The following is a 25,398-nucleotide window of genomic DNA, read 5'->3' as shown; positions in this document are numbered from 1 at the left end:
ACAGTTGGTTCCATAGTCGAAGGATAAAGTGGCTATAGGAGCGTTTGCATACGGTTTTAATTTGGAGAGGTATCCCTGGGGGTTGCTGAGTCGATTCTCTACTTCAGAGTGGAGGGAACAGTTGGAGGTGTACTGTATAAGTTTGGCAGAGACATAGGCAGGCTTCTTGTGGTGGAAGATTTTATGTGCCACAGAAGATTCCTGTCTGAGCCTCACCACAGGAGTGGTGTATAAACTCAAACATGCTCATTATACAAAGTGCGCCATTAACCTTACCAGGGTTTCTACTAAAGATAAGACTCCTGATGCAGGCCGGTTTGGCCGAAACATGTACATGTCGAGTCACTGAGTGAATAAAGCAGAGTCATGAATTACACCAACTCGCCTGTTTTTTTTGGGAATCTCCACTGTCAGCTTGTGGTTGACTTGTTGAGGTGATTCTCCTGTGCTGTATGCCGGAAGATTTTATGTGCCAGTACAAGGGCCTTAAAGGCACATCGCTTGTTGAAGGGTAGCCAGTAGGTTGCTTTCAGCGCTGTTATGACGGGGTCATGGAGGTTGAGATTATACAGGAGGCGGATAGCTGAATTCTGCACTCGCTGGAGGCGTGGTGATGCCATTGAACAGGGAGTAGCAGAGTTGCAGTAGTCTGTTCGTGAGAGTACATAAGCATAGAGGAGCTGGGCAAAGTCTGGGATTGAGAGGTAAGGTTTGATCTTCCATAGCTGGCGAAGATAATTGAAGGAGGTGGAGACTACTTGTGAGATATGTACGAAGAGAGATAAATGGCCATCTAGAATCACTCCCAGGCTGCACACTTGGTCCTTTGCCATTAGGGAGGTGGCTTCCCAAGATAATGTCAGGCGGGTGAAGCTACAGTCCTTTCTGATCCAGAGAAGTTCAGTTTTAGTGGCATTGAGTTGGAGCTGGTTGCAGGTCATCCAGCTCTTCATGTGGGAGAGGCAGAGGTGGAGGTTGGAAAGTTGGGTGGGCCTGTCCTTGCCCAGTGGGATAAGTAGCTGTATGTCGTCAGCATAGGAGTGAACCTTGATGTATCTGCGGGCAATGTCAATGACAGGTCTGATGTACAGGTTGAAGAGGAGTGGGGAGAGCAAAGCACCCTAAGGGACTCCATATTTAATGGGCTTAGGCTTTGATTTATCCGGGCCTAGTAGTACTGTTTGAGTTCTCTGGGATAGGAAGGAGGCAAACCATTTGAGAGCCAAGTCTGTGATTCCGAGGTTGGTGAGTCTGTTGAGGAGGAGCTGATGGTCAATGATGTCAAAGGCAGCACTGAGGTCAAGCAGGACCAGTAGGGCATCGATAACTTTATCAAGGATTGACCAGCTGTCGTCGATGTCCAGAAAGAATGTTTCTGTGCTATGGCTTGTTCGGAAGCCAGACTGAAATGGAGAGAGAGTTTCCTGTTGTTCTAAGAATGGTTGTAGTTGTTGAAGCACTATCTTTTCCAGTATCTTGGAGGCGAAGGGCAGGTTGGATACAGGCCGGTAGTTGATTGGGACATTGGGGTTGAGAGTGAGTTTCTTGAGGGTGGGCCTGATGACAGCAGATTTCCAAATAATTTGCACCTTCCCAGCCAAGAGGGAGGTGTTTATGACAGGGAGGATTGATTCTATAAGCGTGTCTTCGATAGATAGGAGGAGGTTGGATGGGCATGGATCGAGGATTGTGTTTGAAGGTCGTAGCTGTTTCAGTATTTCTGAAAGTTCCTTGTGCATAACCATAGAAACATAGAAATAGACGGCAGATAAGGGCCACGGCCCATCTAGTCTGCCCACCTTAATGACCCACCCCTACCTTTCTCTGTGAAGAGAACCCACGTGACGATCCAATTTTGTCTTAAAATCGGTCACGCTGCTGGCCTCAATCACCTGAAGTGGAAGACCATTCCAGCGATCTACCACTCTCTCAGTGAAAAAGTATTTTCTGGTGTCACCATGCAGCTTCCCTCCCCTGATTTTCCACGGATGCCCTCTTGTAGTCGTGGGACCCTTGAAAAAGAAGATATCTTCTTCCACCTTGATGCGGCCCGTGAGATATTTGAATGTCTCGATCATGTCTCCCCTCTCTCTGCGTTCCTCGAGTGAGTATAGCCGCAACTTATCCAGCCGTTCCTCGTATGGGAGGTCCTTGAGTCCTGAGACCATCCGGGTGGCCATTCGCTGGACCGACTCCAGTCTCAGCACATCTTTGCGGTAATGAGGCCTCCAGAATTGTACACAGTATTCCAGATGGGGTCTCACCATGGATCTATACAATGGCATAATGACTTCAGGCTTATGATTGACGAAACCCCTACGTATACACCCTATGATTTGTCTAGCCTTAGATGAAGCCTACTCCACTTGATTGGCAGTCTTCATGTCTTCACTGATGATCACCCCTAAGTCCCGTTCTGCTACAGTCCTTGCTAGGATCTCGCCATTAAGGGTGTAACTTCTGCATGGGTTTTGGCTGCCAAGGTGCATGACCTTGCATTTTTTGGCATTGAAACCTAGTTGCCAGATCCTAGACCAGCGCTCCAATAGGAGTAGGTTGTGCGTCATATTGTCGGATATTGAGTTTTTGACCGTTGCACTCCTTTCTACTACATTGCATAGTTTGGCGTCATCTGCGAATAACATTATTTTACCTCGAAGCCCTTCTGCTAAGTCTCTTATAAAGATATTGAACAGGATCGGGCCCAAGACCAATCCCTGCGGCACTCCACTGATCACCTCTGTCATTTCAGAGGGGGTGCCATTCACCACCACCTGCTGAAGCCTGCCTCCAAGCCAGTTCTCAACACATTTTGTCAAAGTGTCACCCAATCCTATAGAACTCATTTTGTTCAACAGCCTGCGGTGTGGTACGCTATCGAAAGCTTTGCTGAAGTCTAAGTATACGATGTCCAGGGGCTCCCCAACATCCAGCTTCCTCGTCACCCAGTCAAAGAAGCTGATCAGGTTGGATTGGCAGGATCTCCCCATAGTAAATCCATGTTGACGGGGATCCCGTAGATTCTCCTCGTTCATGATCGTATCCAATTGACGTTTGATTAGAGTTTCCATCAGCTTGCTCACTATTGATGTGAGACTCACTGGTCTATAGTTTGCATCCTCCATTTTGCAACCTTTTTTATGGAGTGGAATGACGTTAGCCGTTTTCCAGTCCAACGGGACTATACCCATACTAAGGGAGAGATTGAAGAGCGCGGATAGTGGTTCTGCCAAGACATCACTTAACTCCCTGAGCACCCTGGGGTGTAGGTTGTCTGGCCCCATCGCTTTGTTAACCTTGAGTTTAGACAGCTCACAGTAGACACTGCCTGGTGTAAACTCGAAGCTACTAAACGTGTCTACTGAACAATCCCTTGTCTGTAGCAGAGGGCCAGATCCCGGCTCCTCGCGGGTGAAGACCGAGCAGAAGTATTCGTTTAAAAGTTTAGCCTTTTCCGAGTCCGCTTCTACATAGTTCCCGTCTGGTTTCCTAAGGCGTACTATCCCGCCTGTGTTTCTGTTTCTGTCGCTAATATACCTGAAGAAGGATTTATCGCCCTTCTTGATGTTCTTTGCTAACGTCTCCTCGTTTCGGAATTTGGCCTCTCTAACTGCTGTTTTGATGGCTCTTGCCTTGACCAGGTAGTCTTCTCTCGAGTCCTGATTCCCTGATTGTTTGTAAGAAATGAAACCTCTTTTCTTTTATGAGGCCCGAGATCTCCACAGAGAACCACTGTGGCCTATTGTTCCATCGCCGTTTACTTACTGATTTTATATATCGGTTGGTTGCCTCCTGTATGGTATCTTTCAGAGCTGACCACATTTCTTCTACGTTATCTGTTACCGCTTGGTTTTGTACCGCTTGATGGATGAATTCCCCTATGTCCTCGAAGTTGGCGTCCTTGAAGCTTAGGACCTTGGTCAATGTGTTAGCTTTGGCGAACCCCTTTTTGAGATTGAACCATACCATATTGTGGTCACTGGAGGCCAACGCTTCGCCCACTGAGACCTCTGTGACACTTTCGCCATTTGTAAATAACAGGTCCAGTATTGCCTGCTTCCTTGTTGGCTCCAGTACCAGTTGTTTCAGTCTTGCTCCCTTTATAGAGTTCAATAGCCTCCTGCTGCTGCTGGATGCAGAGGAAAGTGTGTTCCAATCCACACCAGGCATATTGAAGTCACCTAACAGTACTGTATCCCCACGCAAGGTGATATTCTCTATGTCTCCAATCAATTCCATATCCAGGTCCTCCTGTTGACTTGGGGGTCTGTATATTACGCCAAGATACAGGCATTTGTCTTTCCCCCTGGCCAAATTTACCCAAAGGGATTCCCCTGTGTACCTGACATCTGCAATTCTGGTGACTTTAATGTCATCTTTAGTAGAATTGGTAGAATTGGGTTAGGGATCCATTTGGTGGGATACTTGGCAGGCTCAGAACAAAAACAAAAAAAACAACACTCCACAAAAATGTTTTTTGTTGTATCTTCCACAGAACTCTGTTGATTCTTATGAAATTTAGTGCGTTTGTGACCTTAGAATTACATGGTTCTAACTGTACCGAAAATCATTGCTGTTGGCTCGCAGTTAGAACCTTGTAATCCCATGCATAGACTAATTTCTGTACATAGAACCATGTAATTTCTTATGAAATGAGGGAAAGGTTAAATTGCAATAAATCCTCGTGAGTGTTGTAACATCTACATGTCAGATAGAACCCGGAAGTCATCTGAGTTAAAAATACTTAGAATCCTTTATGGATTGAAGCCAGAATATCAAAAGTTAGCCACCAGCCTTTTTACTTCTAGTCAGATAACTTTAGCAGCAACATGGAAACAGTGTGTACCAACAATGGACATGATACTTCACAAGATGGATTATACAATGTATATATCAGATGACTAAACTGACAGCAATTCATAATGACCAATTAATTGCTTTTCATAAGGTTTGGGATGTATATCATGGAGAACTCCTGATCAGAATTAAATTACTGGAATTATTAGTTATAATTTTAGACTTGGATGGAGCTTGTCACACATTAAAGTTGTCCTTTGTTCAGTTGGACTTGCCTGTTCTATGGAAAGGGGAGGGGATGTTGTGGGGAGATGGGGGGTGGGTTGGAATTGGTTTCAATAAGTAAGATCAGTGAGAATATTTAATTTAATGTAGTGTCTCATATACTGCTAAATCTCCCAAAGGATTTGAAGTGGTTTACAAAACAATTAAATTGATTAAGTAATGGCCAAAAATATAATCAGGTAATATGGTAGCCCTTGCTATTTTATATCATTTTGTAAGGCTTATTGCTTTATATTTTGTTTTGCTCTCATTCAAATTTAATAAAATAATTACCATCATCCACCAGTCATTTCCTGTGTTGTTATATCAGTTCTTAAGGGCATTGATGGAAAAGAAACTGATTTTATTCATCACTGGTTAAAAAGTAAAATTGCAACTCCTCAGACAGACTTTCATACAGGTGCTGCTTCATAGCTACATTTACTCTTCTGTGATAGTTTCTTTTTTTTTTCACTGTTAGTTATAAGCACATTATTTGGAGATTTAATGAAAATGTACTTCTAATTGTGTCCTGTATGCAGTGAAAGGGATCTTACTTTAATTTGTTTTTGCATGTAGCTGGGTGTGAAAGCTCTGACATATGATGACCTGATCCAGGCACAGAAGGAGATCTCTGCTCACAACCAGCAGCTGAAGGAGCAGACAAGGCAACTGGCAAAAGACAATGGTGAACTCAGAAAGCAGAGCTTGCAGCTGGTGAGGATCCTGTCAATTCTGGAAATGATCCATGCTCATTTTCCCCATGCATATTCATTGTGAATTTCCTGAAAATTTGACTGGCTAGAGTTCTCCAGGTCAGCTTTGGGAGTCTCTGCTTTAAAGCCCAACCTGTGCACATTTTTCAAGTATTAGATATGCCTACCCCTGTGACCTTATGGTTAGTAATATGTGCTCACAGTAGTTAAGCTTATTGGATACAAAGCTGAATTGTCTCATTGAAATTTTGAGAAAGGTATAGTTGCATGTAATTGTAGCAGCGGTTAACCAAAGAGCTTTATTGAACGTAGTGATAGACACTGCAAGGGTTCTGCTGCGCAAGGATTTTGTTGCACAAGGGATGGGAGGGAGGGAGGGATAGAAGCTGCAAGAGTTATGCTGCATAAGGGGATGAGTGAAAGAGGATGAAAGATGCTGCACATGTGGGGGAGAGAAAGGAAATAGGAAGAATTAGGGTGGAGGAGAGGAAGGGACAGATGATCATTGTACATGAAAAAAATAAGACCTACCCCGAAAATAAGATCTAGTGTTTTTGGACCCAAAATTACATATAAGACAGTGTCTTATTTTTGGGGAAGCAAGGTAGTAAGTTAAATTTGTCCATCCTTGATGGGTTGGAAGATCACATTAAGAGAGACTATTTAAATAAGGTCTTTAGCTCCATGTCTATTGGCTGTACAGAAATGCTTTAATTAGACCTAATTGAAAAGCCTGATCAAATTAGAGAGATGAAGTTGCATCTTTTAATTGTGTAATTACAGTGTATTGATTTCTGTGTCATTCAACAGTCATTACATTGCAATTTTAAATTAAGCTCAAGAACCTTCCTTTGATGGCTGTCCATGCTTATCAGGGCATTGTAGGCTGAAAGAAAGATTTATCATCCTTCTGTTTTCATTATATTCTAATCCCTACCATCATGTGAATCCAGAGTATGATGAAAAAAAAGGCTATAAGGATATTATCAGTCCTGAGCCTAGGTAAATATTCTGTTTTGGCCTTAGATGGCTAATAACAATTCTGGGCAAACAAAAGAGTGGGGAAGGAACTATACACATGAATCTGAGATAAAGCAGAATTTGAATACAATCAGCTAATATAGAGCATATATATAAAATGCCAATCTAATTTGCGGTTCGTCGACACTGCCCATTATTTGACTTTGAAAGAGAAGTCTGCTTCAGGGGTACTGATGGCAATCTAAAAAGGTACATATATACTTGTAACAACAAAACCCAGATAAAGTAACTCAATACAGATGTACAACAAAAAGTCATTATAAATCATAAATATATCCAATCAATCATAAATTTAGAAATTTTAAATTTTCAGGCAGGCACCCTTGACGAGCATTTAACAATCTGGAACACATCAATACAATCTTTATTGGACAAGGAAGCCCCAACCATCAGCAAATTCATTCCTTTTCAAAAAATACGCAATCCTTGGTTTTCTCATGAACTCTTATTGCTTAAACGGCAACTGAGGTGCCTGGAAAGAAGATGGCAGAAAAATAAATCTGACGAAAACCGAAAATCATATAAAGAACTCGCATGCCTTTACAAGACTAAAATCAATTCCACAAAAAAAACAATATTATTCTAAAAAAATCTCGAAAGCAAGAAACCCCTCTATTTTGTATTCAATTCTAAAATCCCTATCACCTAATGCACAAACAGAGGTTAAGAAAAACAATTTAACAGCTCAAGATCTCACCAACCACTTCTGTGAAAAAATCAATATTATACGTAAAACCTTTGATCAACCTATATCTGACGGTCCCACTGATAACCCAGATAAGACTTCTCCCACTTGCAAAATGATCCGCTTTTAACCTCCCATCCTTAGAGGATATTGAACGCCTTTTCCTCAAAGTCAACTTAAAGGGTTCAAGCTTAGAAATTATCCCTCCACTAATCCTAAAAAAAAATTTTTCCCTGTTTTGGCCCATTCATTCATCACTTTGTACTAAACAGCATTAGTACAGGCCTTGTTCCTTCCCCCTGGAAATCTGCAGCAATTTTTCCTATTCTAAAAGACCGTAAGATAAGCCCAGAGGAAGCCTCAAATTATCGCCCCATCACAAATATCCCTTTCTTGGCAAAACTAACGGAACGAGTAGTTTTTGACCAATTATCTGACTTTATTGAAGCAACCAATGTGTTGCATCCCAATCAGACAGGATTTCGGAAAAATCACAATACAGAATACTCACTGATCGGGCTAACCACAAACATAATTTATCATCTGGACCATCACAATTCAGTTATCTTCTTCTCCTTAGATTTATCGGACGCATTTGACACCATCGATCACATCTTACTTCTAAATAGGCTAAAATCTATCGGTGTCTGCGACCAAGTTTTACAATGGTTTACTTCCTTTTTGTCAGATAGTAAATATACTGTACACTTTAACAATACTACTTCCAAATCTTACTCCCTAAATTACGGCATCCCCCAGGGTTCCATACTATCCCCATTACTGTTCAATATTTTTCTATCGCCCCTTCTGAGCCTATGTCAATCCATAGGTTTCACAATTTACACACATGCGGATGATATTCAACTGTCTCATCCTATAAATCCAGAAAAATTAGAAGACGTATATCAGATTAATCAGAAATTAGAAACAATCAAAAACTGGTTGAAATCCAATAGATTATCGTTAAACATTAATAAAACAAAAGCCATGCTCTTTTCACACAAACAAGGAATACAGTTGTGCTCCACTTTCAACATCAATAACACTCCTATCAACATCATTTCATCATTAAAATTATTAGGAGTCATTATTGATGAAAATCTCTCTTATCATGAGCACATAGGTAGCATAGTTAAATCCTGCTTTTATCGCATACGTCAAATCCGTTCCATTTCTAAGTTCTTGGAACCAAAATCCCTTAATATACTTATACATTTACTTATCATCTCTAAGCTAGACTATTGTAACTCATTACTGCTAAATATTACTCAAAAAGAAAAGAAACGGCTACAGATTATTCAAAATCTTGCCGTTAAATTAATTCACAACGGGAAAAAATATGACCATGTATCCCCCTTTCTGGTTGCCTCACATTGGCTTCCCATCAATCATCGCATCATCTTCAAAATTCTACTTTTGGTATTTAAAACTTTATCCACAAACGAACCGCAATTCATAAACAGGGTACTTATTCCATACAACTCTTCTCGCTCCCTTCGCTCATCAACTCAAGGTCTTTTAGTAGTCCCTTCTTTGAAAGTGATCGGCACAAGACGACACGATATATTTTCAGTAGTAGCTCCTCAAACCTGGAATTCTCTCCCCCAATATATTAGAGACGAAAAAGATATTAGCCGTTTCAAAATTAATTTAAAAACTCTTCTGTTCAAAGATGCGTTTACCTCCTATATGGAATAATTGCAGTGCAGCAGTCCTTTATAATAAAAAACAAAACAAAAACACCCTTCCTAATGTTTTTTTCCTTTCGTGTTTCTCTCTTTGTAAAATGATTAATATTGTAACCTGATTCCTTCTTTCCTTCCATCCAGTTGAGTCTGTTGGTCTGTAGGTCCAACCCCCTTTTTTTTTTGGATTTGTTATTGTTATTATTATTATTACCTTGTATCTTAACATATGTTCAAATTTGGATTTTATTGTAATTCGCTTAATATTTTATTTGTTATTATTATTTTGTATTTTAACGTATGTTCAAATTTGGATTTTAATGTAAATCGCTTAGTATTTTACGTATAAGCGATTCATCAAATTTTGAATAAACTTGAAACTTGGACAAATGTAAAACATAATTAGGGCTGCTGAGCAGGGATGATGGGCATCTATCAAAGAAGGGAAGAAATGTCTTTGCCGGCAGGCTGGCTAATCTACAGAAAAGGACTTTAAATTAGAAGTGATGGGGCAGGGTGATCAAAGCTCCCGGGTGAGTATAAGCCCTCAGGTAATAAATCACTGAATACCTCTACACCAGTGGTCTCAAACACACGGCCTGGGGGCCACATGCGGCCCGCCAGGTAATATTTTGAGGCCTTCGGTATGTTTATCATAATCACAAAAGTAAAATAAAACAGTTTCATGATCATATGTCTCTTTAGCTATAAATTACAATATTATTATTAAGATTTAGCCAAAAGAAAAGATTTATAAACTATAAAGAGTTTTACCTCATGCAAAATTGTCATTTCTTTAATAAGACATTAACTATTTTTTTCTGCAGCCCTCCAAGTACCTACAAATCCAAAATGTGGCCCTGCAAAGGGTTTGATTTTGAGACCACTGCTCTACACAGATGGGAAAAGGGCAATGTCTGAAAAGCAGTATATACTAATGCTTGAAGTATGGTAAACAAGATTCTGGATCTAGAAGTTGTGATGGAAGAAGAGGGGTTGGATATAGTCGTGATCACGGAGAACCATGTCTGGGATGTAGTTATACCGGGCTATAATCTGTTTAGGGAAAGACAGGGTAGGAAGAATAGGAGGGGGGGCGTAGCGTTATATGTTAAAGATCATATTAAAGCACAATTGCATGCTTTGAAGGACAAGGAAGAGGCACTGTGGATCAATTTGGAAAGAGGGAATGGTGAATATATTTATATTGGTGTGATATACAGGCCTCCTTCACAGATGGAAGAAGTAGATAGAGATTTAATAGTAGACATTCAGCATATATCTAAAAAGGGGAAGTCTTGCTAATAGGTGATTTAAACATGTCGGATGTTGATTGGGATATCCCTATTGTAGAGTAGGGAGATTCTGGATTCTCTACAAGGAGAACTGTTCCAGCAGTTGGTAATGGAGCCCAGCGGGATGGGGTCATACTGGACTTAGTGTTTACAAACGAGGAAGTGTTTCTGATGTTACAGTGGGTGATCATCTGGCATCCAGTGATCACTGCATGGTACGGTTTAATATTAAGTTGGGTATAAAGAGGGCTCATTTAAAAGCAAAGGTTCTAGACTTTTAAAAAACTAACTGTTTGGATGAGGGTTTACATCAAGGAATTATTTTCTGGATGGGAACATCTGGAAGGAGTAGAAATGCGGTAGGCAAAACTGAAAGGAGCAATTGTAAGGGCGACAAACCTTTTTGTGAGGCAAGTAAGTAAAAGTAACAGGGGAAAAAAGGCCACTTTGGTTCTCAATAGTAGTAGCTGAGAAGGTAAGGAATAAGAGGTTAGCTTTCATAAAGTACAAAAGGTCGCAGAAAGAGGAAGACAGGCAAAAATATCTGGAAAAGTTAAGAGAGGCTGGTCTTGTAATCAGGAAAGCAATGATGCAAGTGGAAGAAAAAAATAGTTGATACGGTAAAACGGGGAGACAAGACATTGTTTAGATATATTAATGATAGGAAGAAGTGCAAAAGTGGCATTGTGAGACTCAAAGGTGAAGGGGAGGAATATGTGGAAGCAGATAAGGAAAAGGCCAAATTGTTTAATAGATATTTCTGTTCTGTGTTCACGGTTGAAGCACAAGGAGCGGGATCGCAGAAGACAAACATCTCGATTTGAAACTATTCGCCTTCTTAGATCCCGAAGAACAATCAGCTATCTGGAATGACAAAACACACCGCCTCATAGAATCAATAGCCCCCATGCAAAAAAGAACTCATCACTCACCCTAAAAAGAAACCATGGTTTTCTGAAAATCTAAAACTCCTTCGTCATCAGCTCTGCTCCTCAGAACATAAATGGAGGAAATCACACTCCCCTTCCTCCACCACCAATATAAAGAATTAGCTACTCTATACAAACATACAATACAAACAGCAAAAAAAGAGTACTACTCAAACTGTATAACAGCTCGTAATACCTCAGCACTATATGCCATAGTTCGATCTCTTTCTCCCTACCCAAAAAATTAAAAAACTCCAATCTCTCCCGATCAGCCATCAGCTACTGACTTGTCCACTTACTTTGACAAAAAAATAAAAGATATCCGATCAAGCTTTAGTATCAGTTCCTCCTTTAATCTCGCAGATTCTCTGAACCAGGTCCATCATCTCCCTTTTAGCACATTCTCTAAATTCAAACCGCCTTCTTTAGCTGAACTACTGAAAACTATTCAGTCTTTGAACACTTTTAACAACCCATTGGAGAGTATTCCTCCTACAATCCTAAAAAAATTATTTTCCTCGTTTGGCCCTTATCTACACGAAATGATCACTGGAAGCCTCTCAAGCAATGTAGTTCCAAAATCCTGGAAATCAGCCCTAGTTCCCCGCGGCGGGAGAGTTCCGCATCGGACCTGAGTGAGGAAGCACTCGGGTCTCTGGACTTGATGACATCACTGTCTCCACCGCATCTCTCTGCGCCTCCATGTCCAGCAGAGGCGCAGAGTGTTGAGCTTGGCCCTGAGGGAGAAGAGCTGGAGACCCCGGAGCAGGCAATGGGAGGAGCTACTGCCCTAGCTGGAACGCTGGGTAGAAGGGTTGCTGAAGGAGAAGGAGTACCAACAAGCACCCCAGCAGTGACACTAGAGACACTTCTAGAGGCTATCAAGAGACTGGATGTGAAGGTGGAGAAGACTGCCTCAGATATTGAGGTAATGGTTAAGAAAATGGATAACTTTTCTGATAGTCTAGTAAAAGTCAAGCAAGAGTGCATGAGTCAGCTTCATTGAAAAATTCAATTACCACTATCGTTAAAGAACAAAATTCTACTGCCCGTAAAATAGAAATGATTGAGAACTTTAACAGAAGATTGAACTTGAGAATCCTAAATTGCCCAAGGATTTCGGCAATATCACCCATTGAGATTTTTAAAAAATTTCTGATAGAATGCTTGAATTTTCCGCAAGATCAGATTCCGCCCCTAAATAAAGTATACTTTTTACCTACTTCAAAAAGAAATTCTGATATACCTAAGGGTGAGAATTTGGTCTCTGATAAAGACTTGCAAAATCTTACGGCAATATTAGAGGAATCATCTATGGAAGTTAAAGAAAGAGGAACTTTAATTGTTAACTTGTCTTTGAACAAGATCTTAATGCAGTTATGAGGTTATTCTTTAAGAAGTCTGGATCACTTTTTTGTGGTCAACGTTTATGGTTATATCATGATGTAACTAGAATAACCCAGGAAAGACGGAAAATGTTTTTGGGCATGAGAGAAGAGACAAGGAAGCTAGGTGCTACTTTTTTGCTAGCTTATCCATGCAAATGTGTTATTAAGTTTAGGGGTCTGAAATATGTGTACTTTACACCAGATCATCTACGTTCCTTTTTAGATCTCAAAGGTTTATCTAGTGGAGGGAACGTAGCTTAAAGGAAATGCCGGGTTGTAGTGTTTAAGCCTTTACTTTTTCTAAACTAAACTAAATCTTGGGTTTATATACCGCATCATCTCCACAGGTGGAGCTCGACACGGTTTACATGGTTAGGGAAGCAACGGAATTCCAGTGGATTTATAGAAGTAAGTAGGAGAGAGGTTAGGTGTGATAGTAATAGGGAGGGGACGGGTTACGTTTTGGAGAAGAGCCAAGTCTTCAGAAGCTTACGGAATGGTAGAAGGGGGCTCAAGTTGCGGAGAGGAGAAGGGAGACTATTCCAGAGCTGAGCGATTCTGAAGTGGAGGGAGGACCCGAGTTTACCGACGAGGGAGATACCCTTTGAGGAGGGGAAGGATAGTTTTAATTGTTTGCGTGGATCTGGTGGAGAATGGATTTGAGGAATTCCAGGATAGAGGAATAAGAGGTGGAAGGATGCCGTGGAGCATCTTGAAGGTTAAGCAGGCACATTTAAAATGGACCCTGGAGATGACAGGAAGCCAGTGCAGCTTGGACAGGAGCGGAGAGACATGGTCAAATTTGCTTTTGGAGAAGATAAGTTTGGCCGCGGTGTTCTGGATTAGTTGGAGTCTGTGGAGGCTTTTCTTTGTTAAGCTAAGGTAAATGGAATTGCAGTAGTCCAATCTGGAGAGGATGATGGACTGTACGAGCACGGCAAAGTGTTTTTGGTGGAAGCAGGACCTCACTTTCCTCAGCATGTGAAGGCTGTGAAAGCATGTTTTTATCAGTGAGTTGAGGTGGTCGTTGAAGGATAGCGAGGAATCTATGGTGAAGCCCAGAACTTTGCTAGAGAACTCTAGTTGTAGAGAGGAGCCTGTGGGCAGTGGGATGGAAGTGGGTAAATGATCAAGTTTAGGGCCAAGCCAAAGTAGTTTGGTTTTGGACTCATTCAGTTTCATTTGTACAGCAAGAGCCCAGGATTGAAGTTTGGTTATGCATGAAGAGATGTTTGCTGCGAGATTGGTGAGGTTTGCGTCGGTCTCGAGGAGGATCAGGATATCGTCAGCGTAAGTGTAAAGTATTTCTAGGGGGGAAAGGTGGAGGAGGTTCAGGGAGGACATATAAATGTTGAAGAGGATAGGGGATAGGGGGGAGCCTTGTGAAACTCCACATGTCGGTTTCCACGGGGAGGATGAGGTACCATTCTTGGTGACGATGTAGGAGCGAGAACGTAAGAAATTCGAGAACCAGTCAAGGACCGTGGAGCTGATGCCTATCTCGGAGAGTAGGAAGATTAGAATGTCATGATGGACAACGTCAAAGGCTGCAGAGAGGTCGAATTGGAGTAGAACGGCATATTTTTTGTGAGAGTGGAGTTGTTGGATCTTCGAGATTAGGGAGGCCAGGAGGGTTTCAGTACTGAAATTAGGTCTGAAGCCGTATTGATAGGGTAGGAGGATAGAGAATCTTTCCAGGTAGGCTGAGAGTTGGGAGGAGACAATAGATTCAAGCAATTTGGTTAGGAGCGGGATGTTCGCTATAGGGCGATAATTGGATGGGATGGAGGGATCTAGGTCAGCTTTCTTCAGTAGGGGGGGTCAATGCAATGTGTCCTATTTCAGGTGAGAAGAGGCCCGATAGTAGAGCAGAGTTTATGAGTTTGGTGAGTGATGAGATGGCCTGTGTGGGTATTTTCTCAAATAGATAGGATGGAAATGGATCCAAGGTGCAGTTACAGGATTTCAATTTCTGGCAGAGCTTGAGGACCTGCGATTCGGATACTTGCTCAAAGGCAGTCCAGGATCTGTTGACTGGGACAGGGGTGATGACATTTGGAGTAGGATTGGGGGTGGCGAACACTAGAGAATTGTAGGAGACTGCAGGAGGGAAGGAGCTTCTTAAGGTGGTGACCTTTCCATTGAAGAAGTTTGCTAGTAGGTCGGCTGATGGGGAGGAGGGGAGTAAGGAAGGGTTGGTGTTGGGGATTAGGGAGCGTCAGATATTGAACAGCATGCTGTTCTGGTTGTTTGATCTGGAGATCTTGTCCCCATAAAAGTTTTTCCTAGCGCTTTTGAGTGCGTTGTTGTAAAATTTAATGTTGACTCTCCAGATTTGTTTGTCTGTGGGGGATTTAGATTTTTTCCAGATGCGTTCCAGGGATCGACATTTTTGTTTTAGTACCCTGTGGTGTGGGAGGTACCAGGGGGCCTTACGGGAGTAGGTGACGGTTTTGGTGGAGGGCGGGGCAAGAGAGTGGTAGGTGGCTTCCGAGAGAGTAATCCAGTTGTGCCAGTTGGTTACAGAATCTGGAGGCTTAGGCTTGGATGAGAGATTGTCGAGAAATTTGGACCAGAACTGATCACTTGAAATTTTCTTGCGGAAAGTAATGGACTTAGGGGTATGGGATGAGGTTCCAAGGTGTGACATGAAGATGGGGAGGGAGAAGGTACCTAAGAAGTGGTCGGACCAGGGGACGTGGTCCCAACGGATGTCATTGGTCGAAGTTTTGTAATCCGTGAGATCGAGGAAGCTGATGATGTCTAGTGTGTGGCCTCTGTCGTGGGTTGGAGAGGAGGCGGGGGGAGAGAAGCCAAGGGAGGTGAGGAAATTATTGAAATCAGATGCATCCTTGCTGGTGGAGTCATCGAGGTGGAGGTTGATATCTCCGATGATCAGGAGTCTTTGGAATTTAAGGAACGCGTTAGATATGGTTTCATAAACAAGCTCGGAGGAATTGCTCCAGGGGGTGGGCGGGCGATATAATGATAAGATACCCAGTGGGTGAGGATGGAGCTCATCGTTGACTGAGGCTAACATGTATTCAAGTGAGCGATGACTGCCTTTTTCGAGAAGCTGAACATCAAAGAAAGATTTCGTTGTATTATTGTAATATTACTCCCTATAATATCTTTGTTTTCTTTTTCCTCCTCCTAATTGAGGTCTAAGGAAGAGTTAAGTTTCATATATATATTTATTTTAAATATTGTAATGTTTAATGATGTTTTCTTTTGGAACATGATTCTGTATTTCTAAACCAAGTAGTTATACTTGTAAAGTATGTTAAATTCAATAAAAAATAAAGTTAAAAAAAAAAAGAAATCAGCCCTAGTTTTCCCTAAGTTAAAAAAATCAAACTCTGAACGCAAGTCAAAGTGTCAATTACCAACCGATTGCTAATTTACCTTTCATTGCCAAATTAACAGAAAAAAATGGTCTTCTAGCAGATTTCAGTCTTCTTCGAACAAACAATTACCCTTCACCCTGGATTTCGCCAAATTACTCAACAGAACTCTCTCTGCTAGGCCTTACTATTTCCATATATTATTTTCATGACCACAGAAAATCTGCTCTCTTGATCTCCCTCAATCTATCAGCCGCTTTTGACACGATAGATCACAACTTACTCTTAAATCGTCTTGAAAACAGTGGAATAACTGATTCAGCTCTTTTCTGGTTTTCTTCTTATTTCGCTGACCGGAATTTCCAAGTCCATTCTAAAGGAACTACTTCCTCCCCCATTTCCCAAACCTATGGTGTTCCACAAGGCTTAATCCTATCTCCCTTACTATTCAATGTCTTCTTAGCCCCTCTCTTGACTCTTGCACAGTCTATTGGTTTCACTCCTTTCGCCTATGCTGACGATATTCAGCTTTTTCACCTTATCAATCCTTCAAATCCTAACGACATTCTAGAAATTAATCTCAAATTGGATAAAATAAGCACATGGCTTAGAAATAATAGACTCTCATTAAACGTAGCTAAATCTAGAGGGATTTTATTTTCAATTAAAAACAATGATTCCCTAGTTGGACAAATATCTATCCATTCTGTTCCCTTACAAATCGAGTCCAAACTCAAACTCCTAGGAATCACTTTTGATAAATATCTCACCTATCATGATCAAATTAGCTCCATGACCAAAAACTGTTTTTATAAACTCCGCCTAATTCAATCCATAACCTCAGTGTTAGAACCCCCCTCTATTCAAACCCTAATCCACTCTCTGATCATTTCACATATAGATTACTGTAACTCTCGTTATCATGGAATAACTCAAAAAGAAACTCGTCGAATTCAACTAATTCAAAATACAGCAATCAAACTCATTCATAAAGCTAAAAAATATGTCCACGTCACCCCCCTACTATGAGAATCTCATTGGTTACCAGCCTCTCATAGATCAACTTATAAAATTCTTTCCTTAACCTTTAAGATCAAGATTTCTCATCAGCCAGCCTTCCTTGACAAACATGTAATACCACACACCCCTTCCAGGGCCCTCAGGTCCACCAATCAGAACCTATTAACAATCCCCCCAATCAAAGATTTATATTATACCAGAAACACCATTTTCTCTGTCGTCGCACCCTCCCTTTGGAATGCCATGCCAACGAATCTTCGTTCTGAAAATTCCCTAAGCAAATTCAAAACACTCCTTAAGACATTTCTCTTTAAAGATACTTATCAAAATTCCAATTAAGTTCATAAACAAAAAAGCTTCCAGGAAGCGATACCTCAATTTTTCCTTTCGTTTTACCCTCCCTTTCTCTCGTCACCTTATTTTTTTTCAATTTATACAATGTAATTTACAAACTTGCCCTACCCTCTTCTCCCTTATGTCTCATACCCTTTGTTATTAAGTCTTTTGTATCGATGTTACTCCCTCAGTTTATTTTTATTTTTTATTTATTTTTACAAATTGTATTTCATACTATTGTAAACCGACCAGATACCTGTGATGGTCGGCATATTAAAATTTTAATAAATTTGAAACTTGAATAGAGATGGAGGAGTAATAGACAGATTGATTTTCAGACGGTTGTGTTCGTGAGGAGCTAACTAAAATAAAGGTAAACAAAGCAATGTGACCGGATGGTGTACATCCCAGGGTGCTGAAGGAACTTAGGGAAGTTCTGGTAGCTCCACTGACTGACCTTTTCAATGAGCCTCTAGAGTCAGGAGTGGTACCGGAGGACTGACGAAGGGCGGATGCGGTCCCTTTCCATAAAAGTGGAAGTAAGGAAGAAGTAGTGAATTACAACAAACTACTGCAACTCAAAACGACAATGCAGATGTCTTGAAAGAGAATAGAGAAAAAATAACTGAGAAGACACAAAAACAACGTGGAGAACACTGAACAAACAATAGAAACAAAAGCTAAAAGAAAAAAGAAAGTCATACAACACCAATCAGATAGGCATAGAAATCCAAGACACCAAAAAACTTTTCAAACTACTAAAGGAACTCACAGACTCCAAACCCTACCTGGCCAGCAAAACCGCCCCTCCCCCCACAGCCAATCAATTGGCTGAATTCTTCACAAACAAAATCTCAACAGCCAGAAATACCTTCACCGGGACCCTGAACCACCTCAATGAAATCTCAATACCACCTATAGAAAACGAGGCCTATGCAGCAGACAGAAACTGGTCAGACTTCCCAGACACACAATGGCATGACCTAGACAAACTCTACAAAAAATACAATCATGCAGCCTGTGACCTCAACCACTGTCCCCTATACCTGTTAAAAGCCACCAACATTAGATTCCTCACCCACCTCATGCGGTGGATTAGTTGCATGCTCACAGAGGGCCAGTTTCCACAAGAACTCGCTGAAATCATCATAACCCCTATTCTGAAAGACCCAAAGGGAAAAACAGATCAGCCATCCAATTACAGACCTATAGCCTCAATACCGCTATACGTCAAACTAATGGAAAGCCTCGTAGCAAAACTTCTCACCAAATACTTATAAACTCACAACATACTCCACCTCTCACACAGGCTTCAGAGGCAACTACAGTACAGAAACACTACTAGGCTCTCTCCTAGACACAGCCAAACAACACCTAAGCAAAAGCAAAAAAAATGCTACTCATACAACTCGATCTCACTACGACATTCGACCTAGTAGATCACAACATCCTACTGCAAGCACTGGAGGCAATAGGAATCACAGGCAAAGTCTACAATTGGTTTGAAGGATTCCTCCGCTCAAGAAGATACAGAGTAAAAGCAAACAGTGAACAATCGGAATCATGGAATAACCCTTGCGGAGTCCCCCAAGGCTCCCCACTATCGCCAACACTCTTCAACCTTTACATAGCCACATTTGGCACATGCTTAGATAAAATAGGCATAACGTCATACAACTACGCAGACGATCACCACGACCAAACCACCCCCAACACAACGAACAAACTACACATTGCACTAGAAACAGTTTCAAATGGATGACAGACCACAAATTAAAACTGAACCAAGACAAAACCAAATTCTTACTTCTAGAAAGAAACAAAATTCCAACCATAACAAACCTAGAAATAAACTCCATTACATATTCCTTACAACCCAACCTAAAACTTCTGGGAATAATGATAGACAAAGGCTGCACCATGCAACTTCAAATCACGCCAGGTGGTCGAGGCCAGTAGCGTGCCCGACTTCAAGAGTCGATGGGACAAACAGGTAGAGTTGCGGCATAGTTATACTTAAAAAAATGGAAGTCAAGAGTCGACTTCAGGAGTCGATGGAACAAATAGGTGGGGTTGCTGCATAGTTATACTTAAAAAATGGATTCTCAAGGGATGGAGGGATCTTGAGTGGGCAGACTTGTTGGGCCGTTGGCCCTTTACTGCTGTCATACTCTATGAAAAAAAAAATGGTTCAGAAGGCATGTGCAACCATGCGTAACTTAACACAAATCCGAAAATGCTTCAACAAAGAACAATTCAAACTCTTAGTACAAGCACTAATCCTAGGACTCCTGGACTAGTGTAACATACTTTACCTGTTTTGCCCCGCCAACATGCTAAAACAATTACAAACAGTCCAAAATAGAGCCCTAAGACTAATATACTTGCTGAAAAAATATGACCACATTACCTCAGCTTTCCAAGACTCACATTGGCTCCCAGTACAAGCATGCATACAACACAAATTCTACTGCCCTAATTGGAAATAGACCAAGCTATTCTTCACCCAGAGAGTGGTAGAAAACTGGAATGCTCTTCCAGAGTTTGTTATAGGGGAAAACACCCTCCAGGGTTTCAAGACAAGGTTGCGTATCATGCTAAACTGGTGAGACTGGTCTCATTTGGAGCACTGGTATTGACCTTGGGGCCGCCGCGTGAGCGGACTGCTGGGCAGGATGGACCATTGGTCTAATCCAGCAGCGGCAATTCTTATGTTCTATCTGAACAACTACCTAATCAGAAAAAACACATCCAGACCAAGGAGAACTCAAGCATTCTTTACCCACCCCCCAATCAAAGGCATGCAAAGCAAAAAAATATATGACGGTCTACTAGCCACCAGAGCAGCAAAAATAGACCGCCGCCACCTCTCAAATCTGTTGATCAAAACGTCAAACTACAAAACATTCAGGAAAGAACTGAAAGCCATACTATTCAAAATATTGTCAAATGATCAATGCGTATCGACCTTTCCCAGATCCCGATGCATACTATAGCTATCAACCTTATAATCTCCCTGAGAATGCCCAGGCTAATTTCTTGTTGTAAACCGCCTAGAACTGAAAGGTATTGGCGGGTTAGAAGACACTAATGTAATGTAAGTCTGATTTCTGTGGTAAGCAAATTAATGGAAACATTTTTACAACAGAGAATAGTCAAGTTTCTGGAATCCTGTGGGATTACAGGACCGGAGGCAGCATGGATTCACCAGAGGTAGGTCTTGTCAGACAAATTTGATAAATTTCTTTGACTGGATGACCAGAGAATTGGATAGAGGATGTACGCTAGATGGGTGATGGGACTAAATCGCGCGCCGACAACGGCGCGCAGACAACTGAGTGCAAGGCTGACGGCGCGCCGAAGAAAAGCACTATTTTAAAGGGCTCCGACGGGGAGTGGGGGGGGAACCCCCCACTTTACTTAACAGACATTGTGCTGGCGTTTTGGGGGGTTGTAACCCCCCACATTATACTTAAAACTGAACTTTTTCCCTAAAAAACAGGCAAAAAGTTTGGTTTCAAGTATAATGAGGGGGGTTACAAACCCCCCACAACACCAGCGCGATGTCTGTTAAGTAAAACAGGGGGGTTCCCCACCAACACCCCCCGTCAGAACCCTTTAAAATAGTGCTTTTCTTTGGCACACCGTCAACCTTGCGCTCAGTTGTCTGCGCGCCGTTGTCTCATGCGATTTTGTCTGTGAACCCGCTAGATGTGGTGTATTTAGATTTTAGCAAAGCCTTTGACATGTTCCACATAAACATCTAATAAATAAACTGAGTGCCCTCGGGATGGGTCCCAAAGTGACAGGCTGGGTCAAGAACTGGTTGAGTGAAAGGCAACAGAGGGTAGTGATCAATGGAGATTGCTCTGAGGAAAGGGATATTACCAGTGGTATGCCTCAAGGTTCTGTTCTTGGACCTGTTCTTTTTAATATTTTTATAAACGATATTGCTGAAGGGTTGTCGGGTAAGATTTGCTTCTTTGCAGATGATACCAAAATCTGCAATAGAGTAGACACGCCGGATGGTATGAATAACATGAAGAAAGACATGGAGAAGCTTGAAGAATGGTCTGATATTTGGCAACTAAAATTTAATGCTAAGAAATGCAAGGTCATACATTTGGGCTGCAAAAACCCGAAAGAATGGTACAGATTAGGGAGTGAAGATCTTATGTGCATGACAGAAGAGCAGGACTTGGGTGTGATTGTATGTGATGATCATAAGGTGGCCAAACAGGTTGAAAAGTTAACGGAGAAAGCTAGAAGGATGCTAGGTTGCATAGAGAGAGGTATGACTAGTAGGAAAAAGGAGGTATTGATGTCCCTGTATAAGACTTTGGTGAGACCTCATTTAGAATATTGTATACAATTCTGGAGGCCGCACCTTCAAAAAGATATAAAAAGGATGGAGTCAGTCCAGAGGAAGGCTACTAAAATGGTATGTGGTCTTCATCATAAGGCATATGGGGACAGACTTAAAGATCTCAATCTGTATATTTTGGAGGAAAGGTGGGAGAGGGGAGATATGATAGAGACATTACATTACATTAGTGACTTTTATTCCGCCATTACCTTGCAGTTCAAGACTGATTACATAAGAGGTTATCTGGACAATTCCAGAAGAGATTACATAGTTGAGTGGGTTACTTTGGGGGATTGAGATGCCTACATAATGTAAATGCGCATGAGTCAAGTCTCTTTAATTTGACAGGAAACTCTGCAATGAGAGGGCATAGGATGAAGTTAAGAGGTGATAGGCTTCAGAGTATTTATTCTAAGGAAATACTTTTTAACAGAAAGGGTGGTAGATGCATGGAACAGTCTCCCAGAAGAGGTGATGGAGACAGAGACTGTGTCTGAATTCAAAAGGGCCTGGGATAGGCACGTAGGATCTCTCAGAGAGAGAAAGAGATAATGGTTACTGCGGATGGGCAGACTTGATGGGCCTTTTGGCCTTTATTTGCCATCTATAATAAGAAAATCTTGTAAAATTAGAGTAAACAACCAAATATGTAATGGCAAAACAAGATAATAAAACAAAGGTGTACAGATCTTAAATATAAAATTGGCATATATATATAACATGGAAACAATGTAAAAAACGAATACATAATGAAATTGAAATGAGAACATCAATATCTTGTACACAGATAAAATAAGCATTTGTTTATCATAGTTACTGAGAAAAGAAGTGACAAGGATGTAATATAAAACATACCCAGTAAATGGAGCAGAAATGCTTAAACATCTAGGAAGAGAATATACAACATAAAGAAGAAAGTAGAAAAGAGATATCATCAAATTAAATGTCTGCCATAATTGTGTCTTTCACAAAAATAGAACCCAAGTAGAAAGAATGGCAACAATGTGATATACTAGAAAAATTCTCTCTTATACAACCCACAGGGAAATAAAGGGTCAAATTATTTCAAAATGTGTCAGAAAATAGATCCCCTAATCCAACGCCCAAACATTGAAGGGACAGTTCTCACAATTCTTATAATAAAGAGGGGTATTTATCTCCAATGGCGTGAAGTGTCTGTTGTATATATTGTTTCTCATAAGTCCGTGCAGAATTAGGCTATACAGAGCTCCGTTACGGAGGCAACAGCCTCCCTCTTCAGGAGCAAATGCACTGAAGGACGAGAAAGACGCCGGGAGCAAACAGGAACTCCAATTGACTGTGTAGCAAAATGCTGCGGTCCAGGGATGTATCACACTTATTGGACTCTTTTGGGTTAATAAGCTCTCAACTTTAATAACTAGCATTGGCTGATTGAGTTGTGAATACTGAGCACCACCTTCACATTACCACTCATACACTTATGTTGTGATTCTTTTGATAGAACAGTTGATATAAGAACATTTATATAAGTGAACCTTTATTTCCCTGTGGGTTGTATAAGAAAGAATTTTTCTATTGCCAAAATTGTGTGGTATTTACTAAAACCTTGTAATTGCGGGTAAAGTCTAAAAGTGAACTGTAGACAAATTCTAAAACAGAAAACACAAAGACATTGGCCAATCACAAGAAAGCCTTGGAGACCTCATGTTTTAAAATAAATAATATGAAAAGAAGGGGGGAACAAACAAAATCTACATGGCACAGAAGCGTAAACCATAACATACAAAAACATAACACTGCTTTGACAAAAAAACGCTGGAAATAGCAAATACCTATATCTCTCAACGTGAGAAACTGGTGAGTAATCTTTGGAAAACTAGCGTATCTGTGAACTAAATAATAAAGTGTCCATGAGTGTTTTTTTTACTGATTATACTGTGCTTATCAATAAAAACTGCAAAAAGATATGAAAAAAATGTAAAACTGTATAACTTACCATTTAAGAGCTGCGTACCTTCATACACAGAAACAGCATAAATTGAAAACAAGCCCTGCCAGAATTGAACTTATTTGAGCATGTGTGTCAGGAAATCAATGAAGACATCTAGTGCACAGTTCTTCAACCACTGGTCCGCGGACCGGTGTCGGTCCGCAAAAAAAATCTTGCCGGTCCGCAAAGGATTCAGGACCCCGCCGCAGCAAAAGGTGCCGGTGTCAGCTGACGTGCAACTTCCTGTTGCTGTCACTATGCCGGCACTCCTACCTGCCACCACCGACTCCTGCCGCGTATGTCTCCGCACCCCCAGAAAAGCAGCGGCAGGTCTGTGTGCTTTTTAACTTCGACACACAGCTGCCCCTAGGCAGTATTTTAGCGCGGTTTCATGAGGCAGCCTCGGGGCCTTTGGTAGGCCGGCCCACATCGCATCATCGAAGCGGGCCGGCCTACCAAAGGCCCCGAGGCTGCCTCATTAAACCGCGCTAAAATACTGCTTAGGGGCAGCTGTGTGCCGAAGTTAAAAGCACACAGAGCTGCCGCTAGCCTACATCGAGGAAACATTTGCTGGAGAGGGAAGGGAGTAAAGGTGCTCCTAGACAAGGGAGGGGAAGGGGCTACTGCTGGCAGGGGAGAAGGGAAAGGGAAGGGATGAGAATTACTGTTGGAGAAGGGGTACTCCTGGACAAGGGAGGGGAAGGGGCTACTGCTGACAGGGGAGAAGGGGAAGGGAAAGGGAAAGAGAGTTACTGTTGGATAAGGGGAGGAAGAAAGGGAGAAGGTACTGCTGGAACATTGGAAGGAAACATCTGGCAGGGAGATTAGAGGAGGGGAAGGAGTCAGGGTGGAATGGAGAGATCAGATGAGAGAAAGGGGAGAGACAGAGGAATGACAAGGTAGAGAGATATTGATGCTGGGAAGGGGGGTCAGATGAAAAATAAGGAAAGAGGGACAAAGATGCTAGATCTGGTGTAGGAGAGAGGGGCATAGAAAGAACGCAGATACCATATGGGAGGGGGAGGGGTAGAGGGCAGACAGTGGATGGAAGAGGCAGATGCTGGATTGAAGAGACAGAGGGCAGACGCTGGATGGAAGAGAGTGAAAAGACGATGAAAGCAGAAACCAGAGACGACAAAAGGTAGAAAAAATAATTTTATTTCTATCTTGTGATTAGAATATATCAGATTTAAAATATGTATCCTGCTAGAGCTGATGTTAGACATATCTGGGGAGTGCAAAGCCCAGGCAGTGCGTCTTTAGCTTCCAGCTGGCTTAGGGCTTTCTCTGACCAGGAGGCAGTTGCCCTAGTTGCACTCCCCCTAACACCATTCCTGCCATGTGTGACTGCGGTATTCTGTTAGCATGATATTTGTGTAGCATTCTGTAATAATTTGGCTTATTCAGTTTTCTTGATAATAGAGGGGATATATGTGAAGGGAATTTCTAAGTACCTATTCTTTATCTTATTTTTATTGTATCCTTTAATGCAGTGTTTTTCAACCGCTGTTCCGCGGCACACTAGTGTGCCGCGAGATGTTGCCTGGTGTGCCGTACGGT

General features: G+C 41.6%; 1 protein-coding gene across 3 annotated transcripts in view; it reads left to right on the top strand.

The window, feature by feature from the left end:
- Window positions 1–25,398, top strand: part of DOT1L (DOT1 like histone lysine methyltransferase) — a 604,393-nt gene that overhangs the window by 415,560 nt on the left and 163,435 nt on the right. For all 3 annotated transcript variants that reach the window (XM_033954025.1, XM_033954026.1, XM_033954024.1), the window contains exon 18: window positions 5,641–5,778. In XM_033954025.1, coding sequence (XP_033809916.1) covers window positions 5,641–5,778 — 138 coding nt within the window. The remainder of the gene's footprint in view (window positions 1–5,640; window positions 5,779–25,398) is intronic.

This window comes from Geotrypetes seraphini, chromosome 8 (genome assembly GCF_902459505.1).
Source record: "Geotrypetes seraphini chromosome 8, aGeoSer1.1, whole genome shotgun sequence".
Taxonomy (NCBI): domain Eukaryota; kingdom Metazoa; phylum Chordata; class Amphibia; order Gymnophiona; family Dermophiidae; genus Geotrypetes; species Geotrypetes seraphini.
The sequence above is the reverse complement of the archived record's forward strand: the minus strand, read 5'-3'. Positions and strand labels throughout refer to the sequence as shown.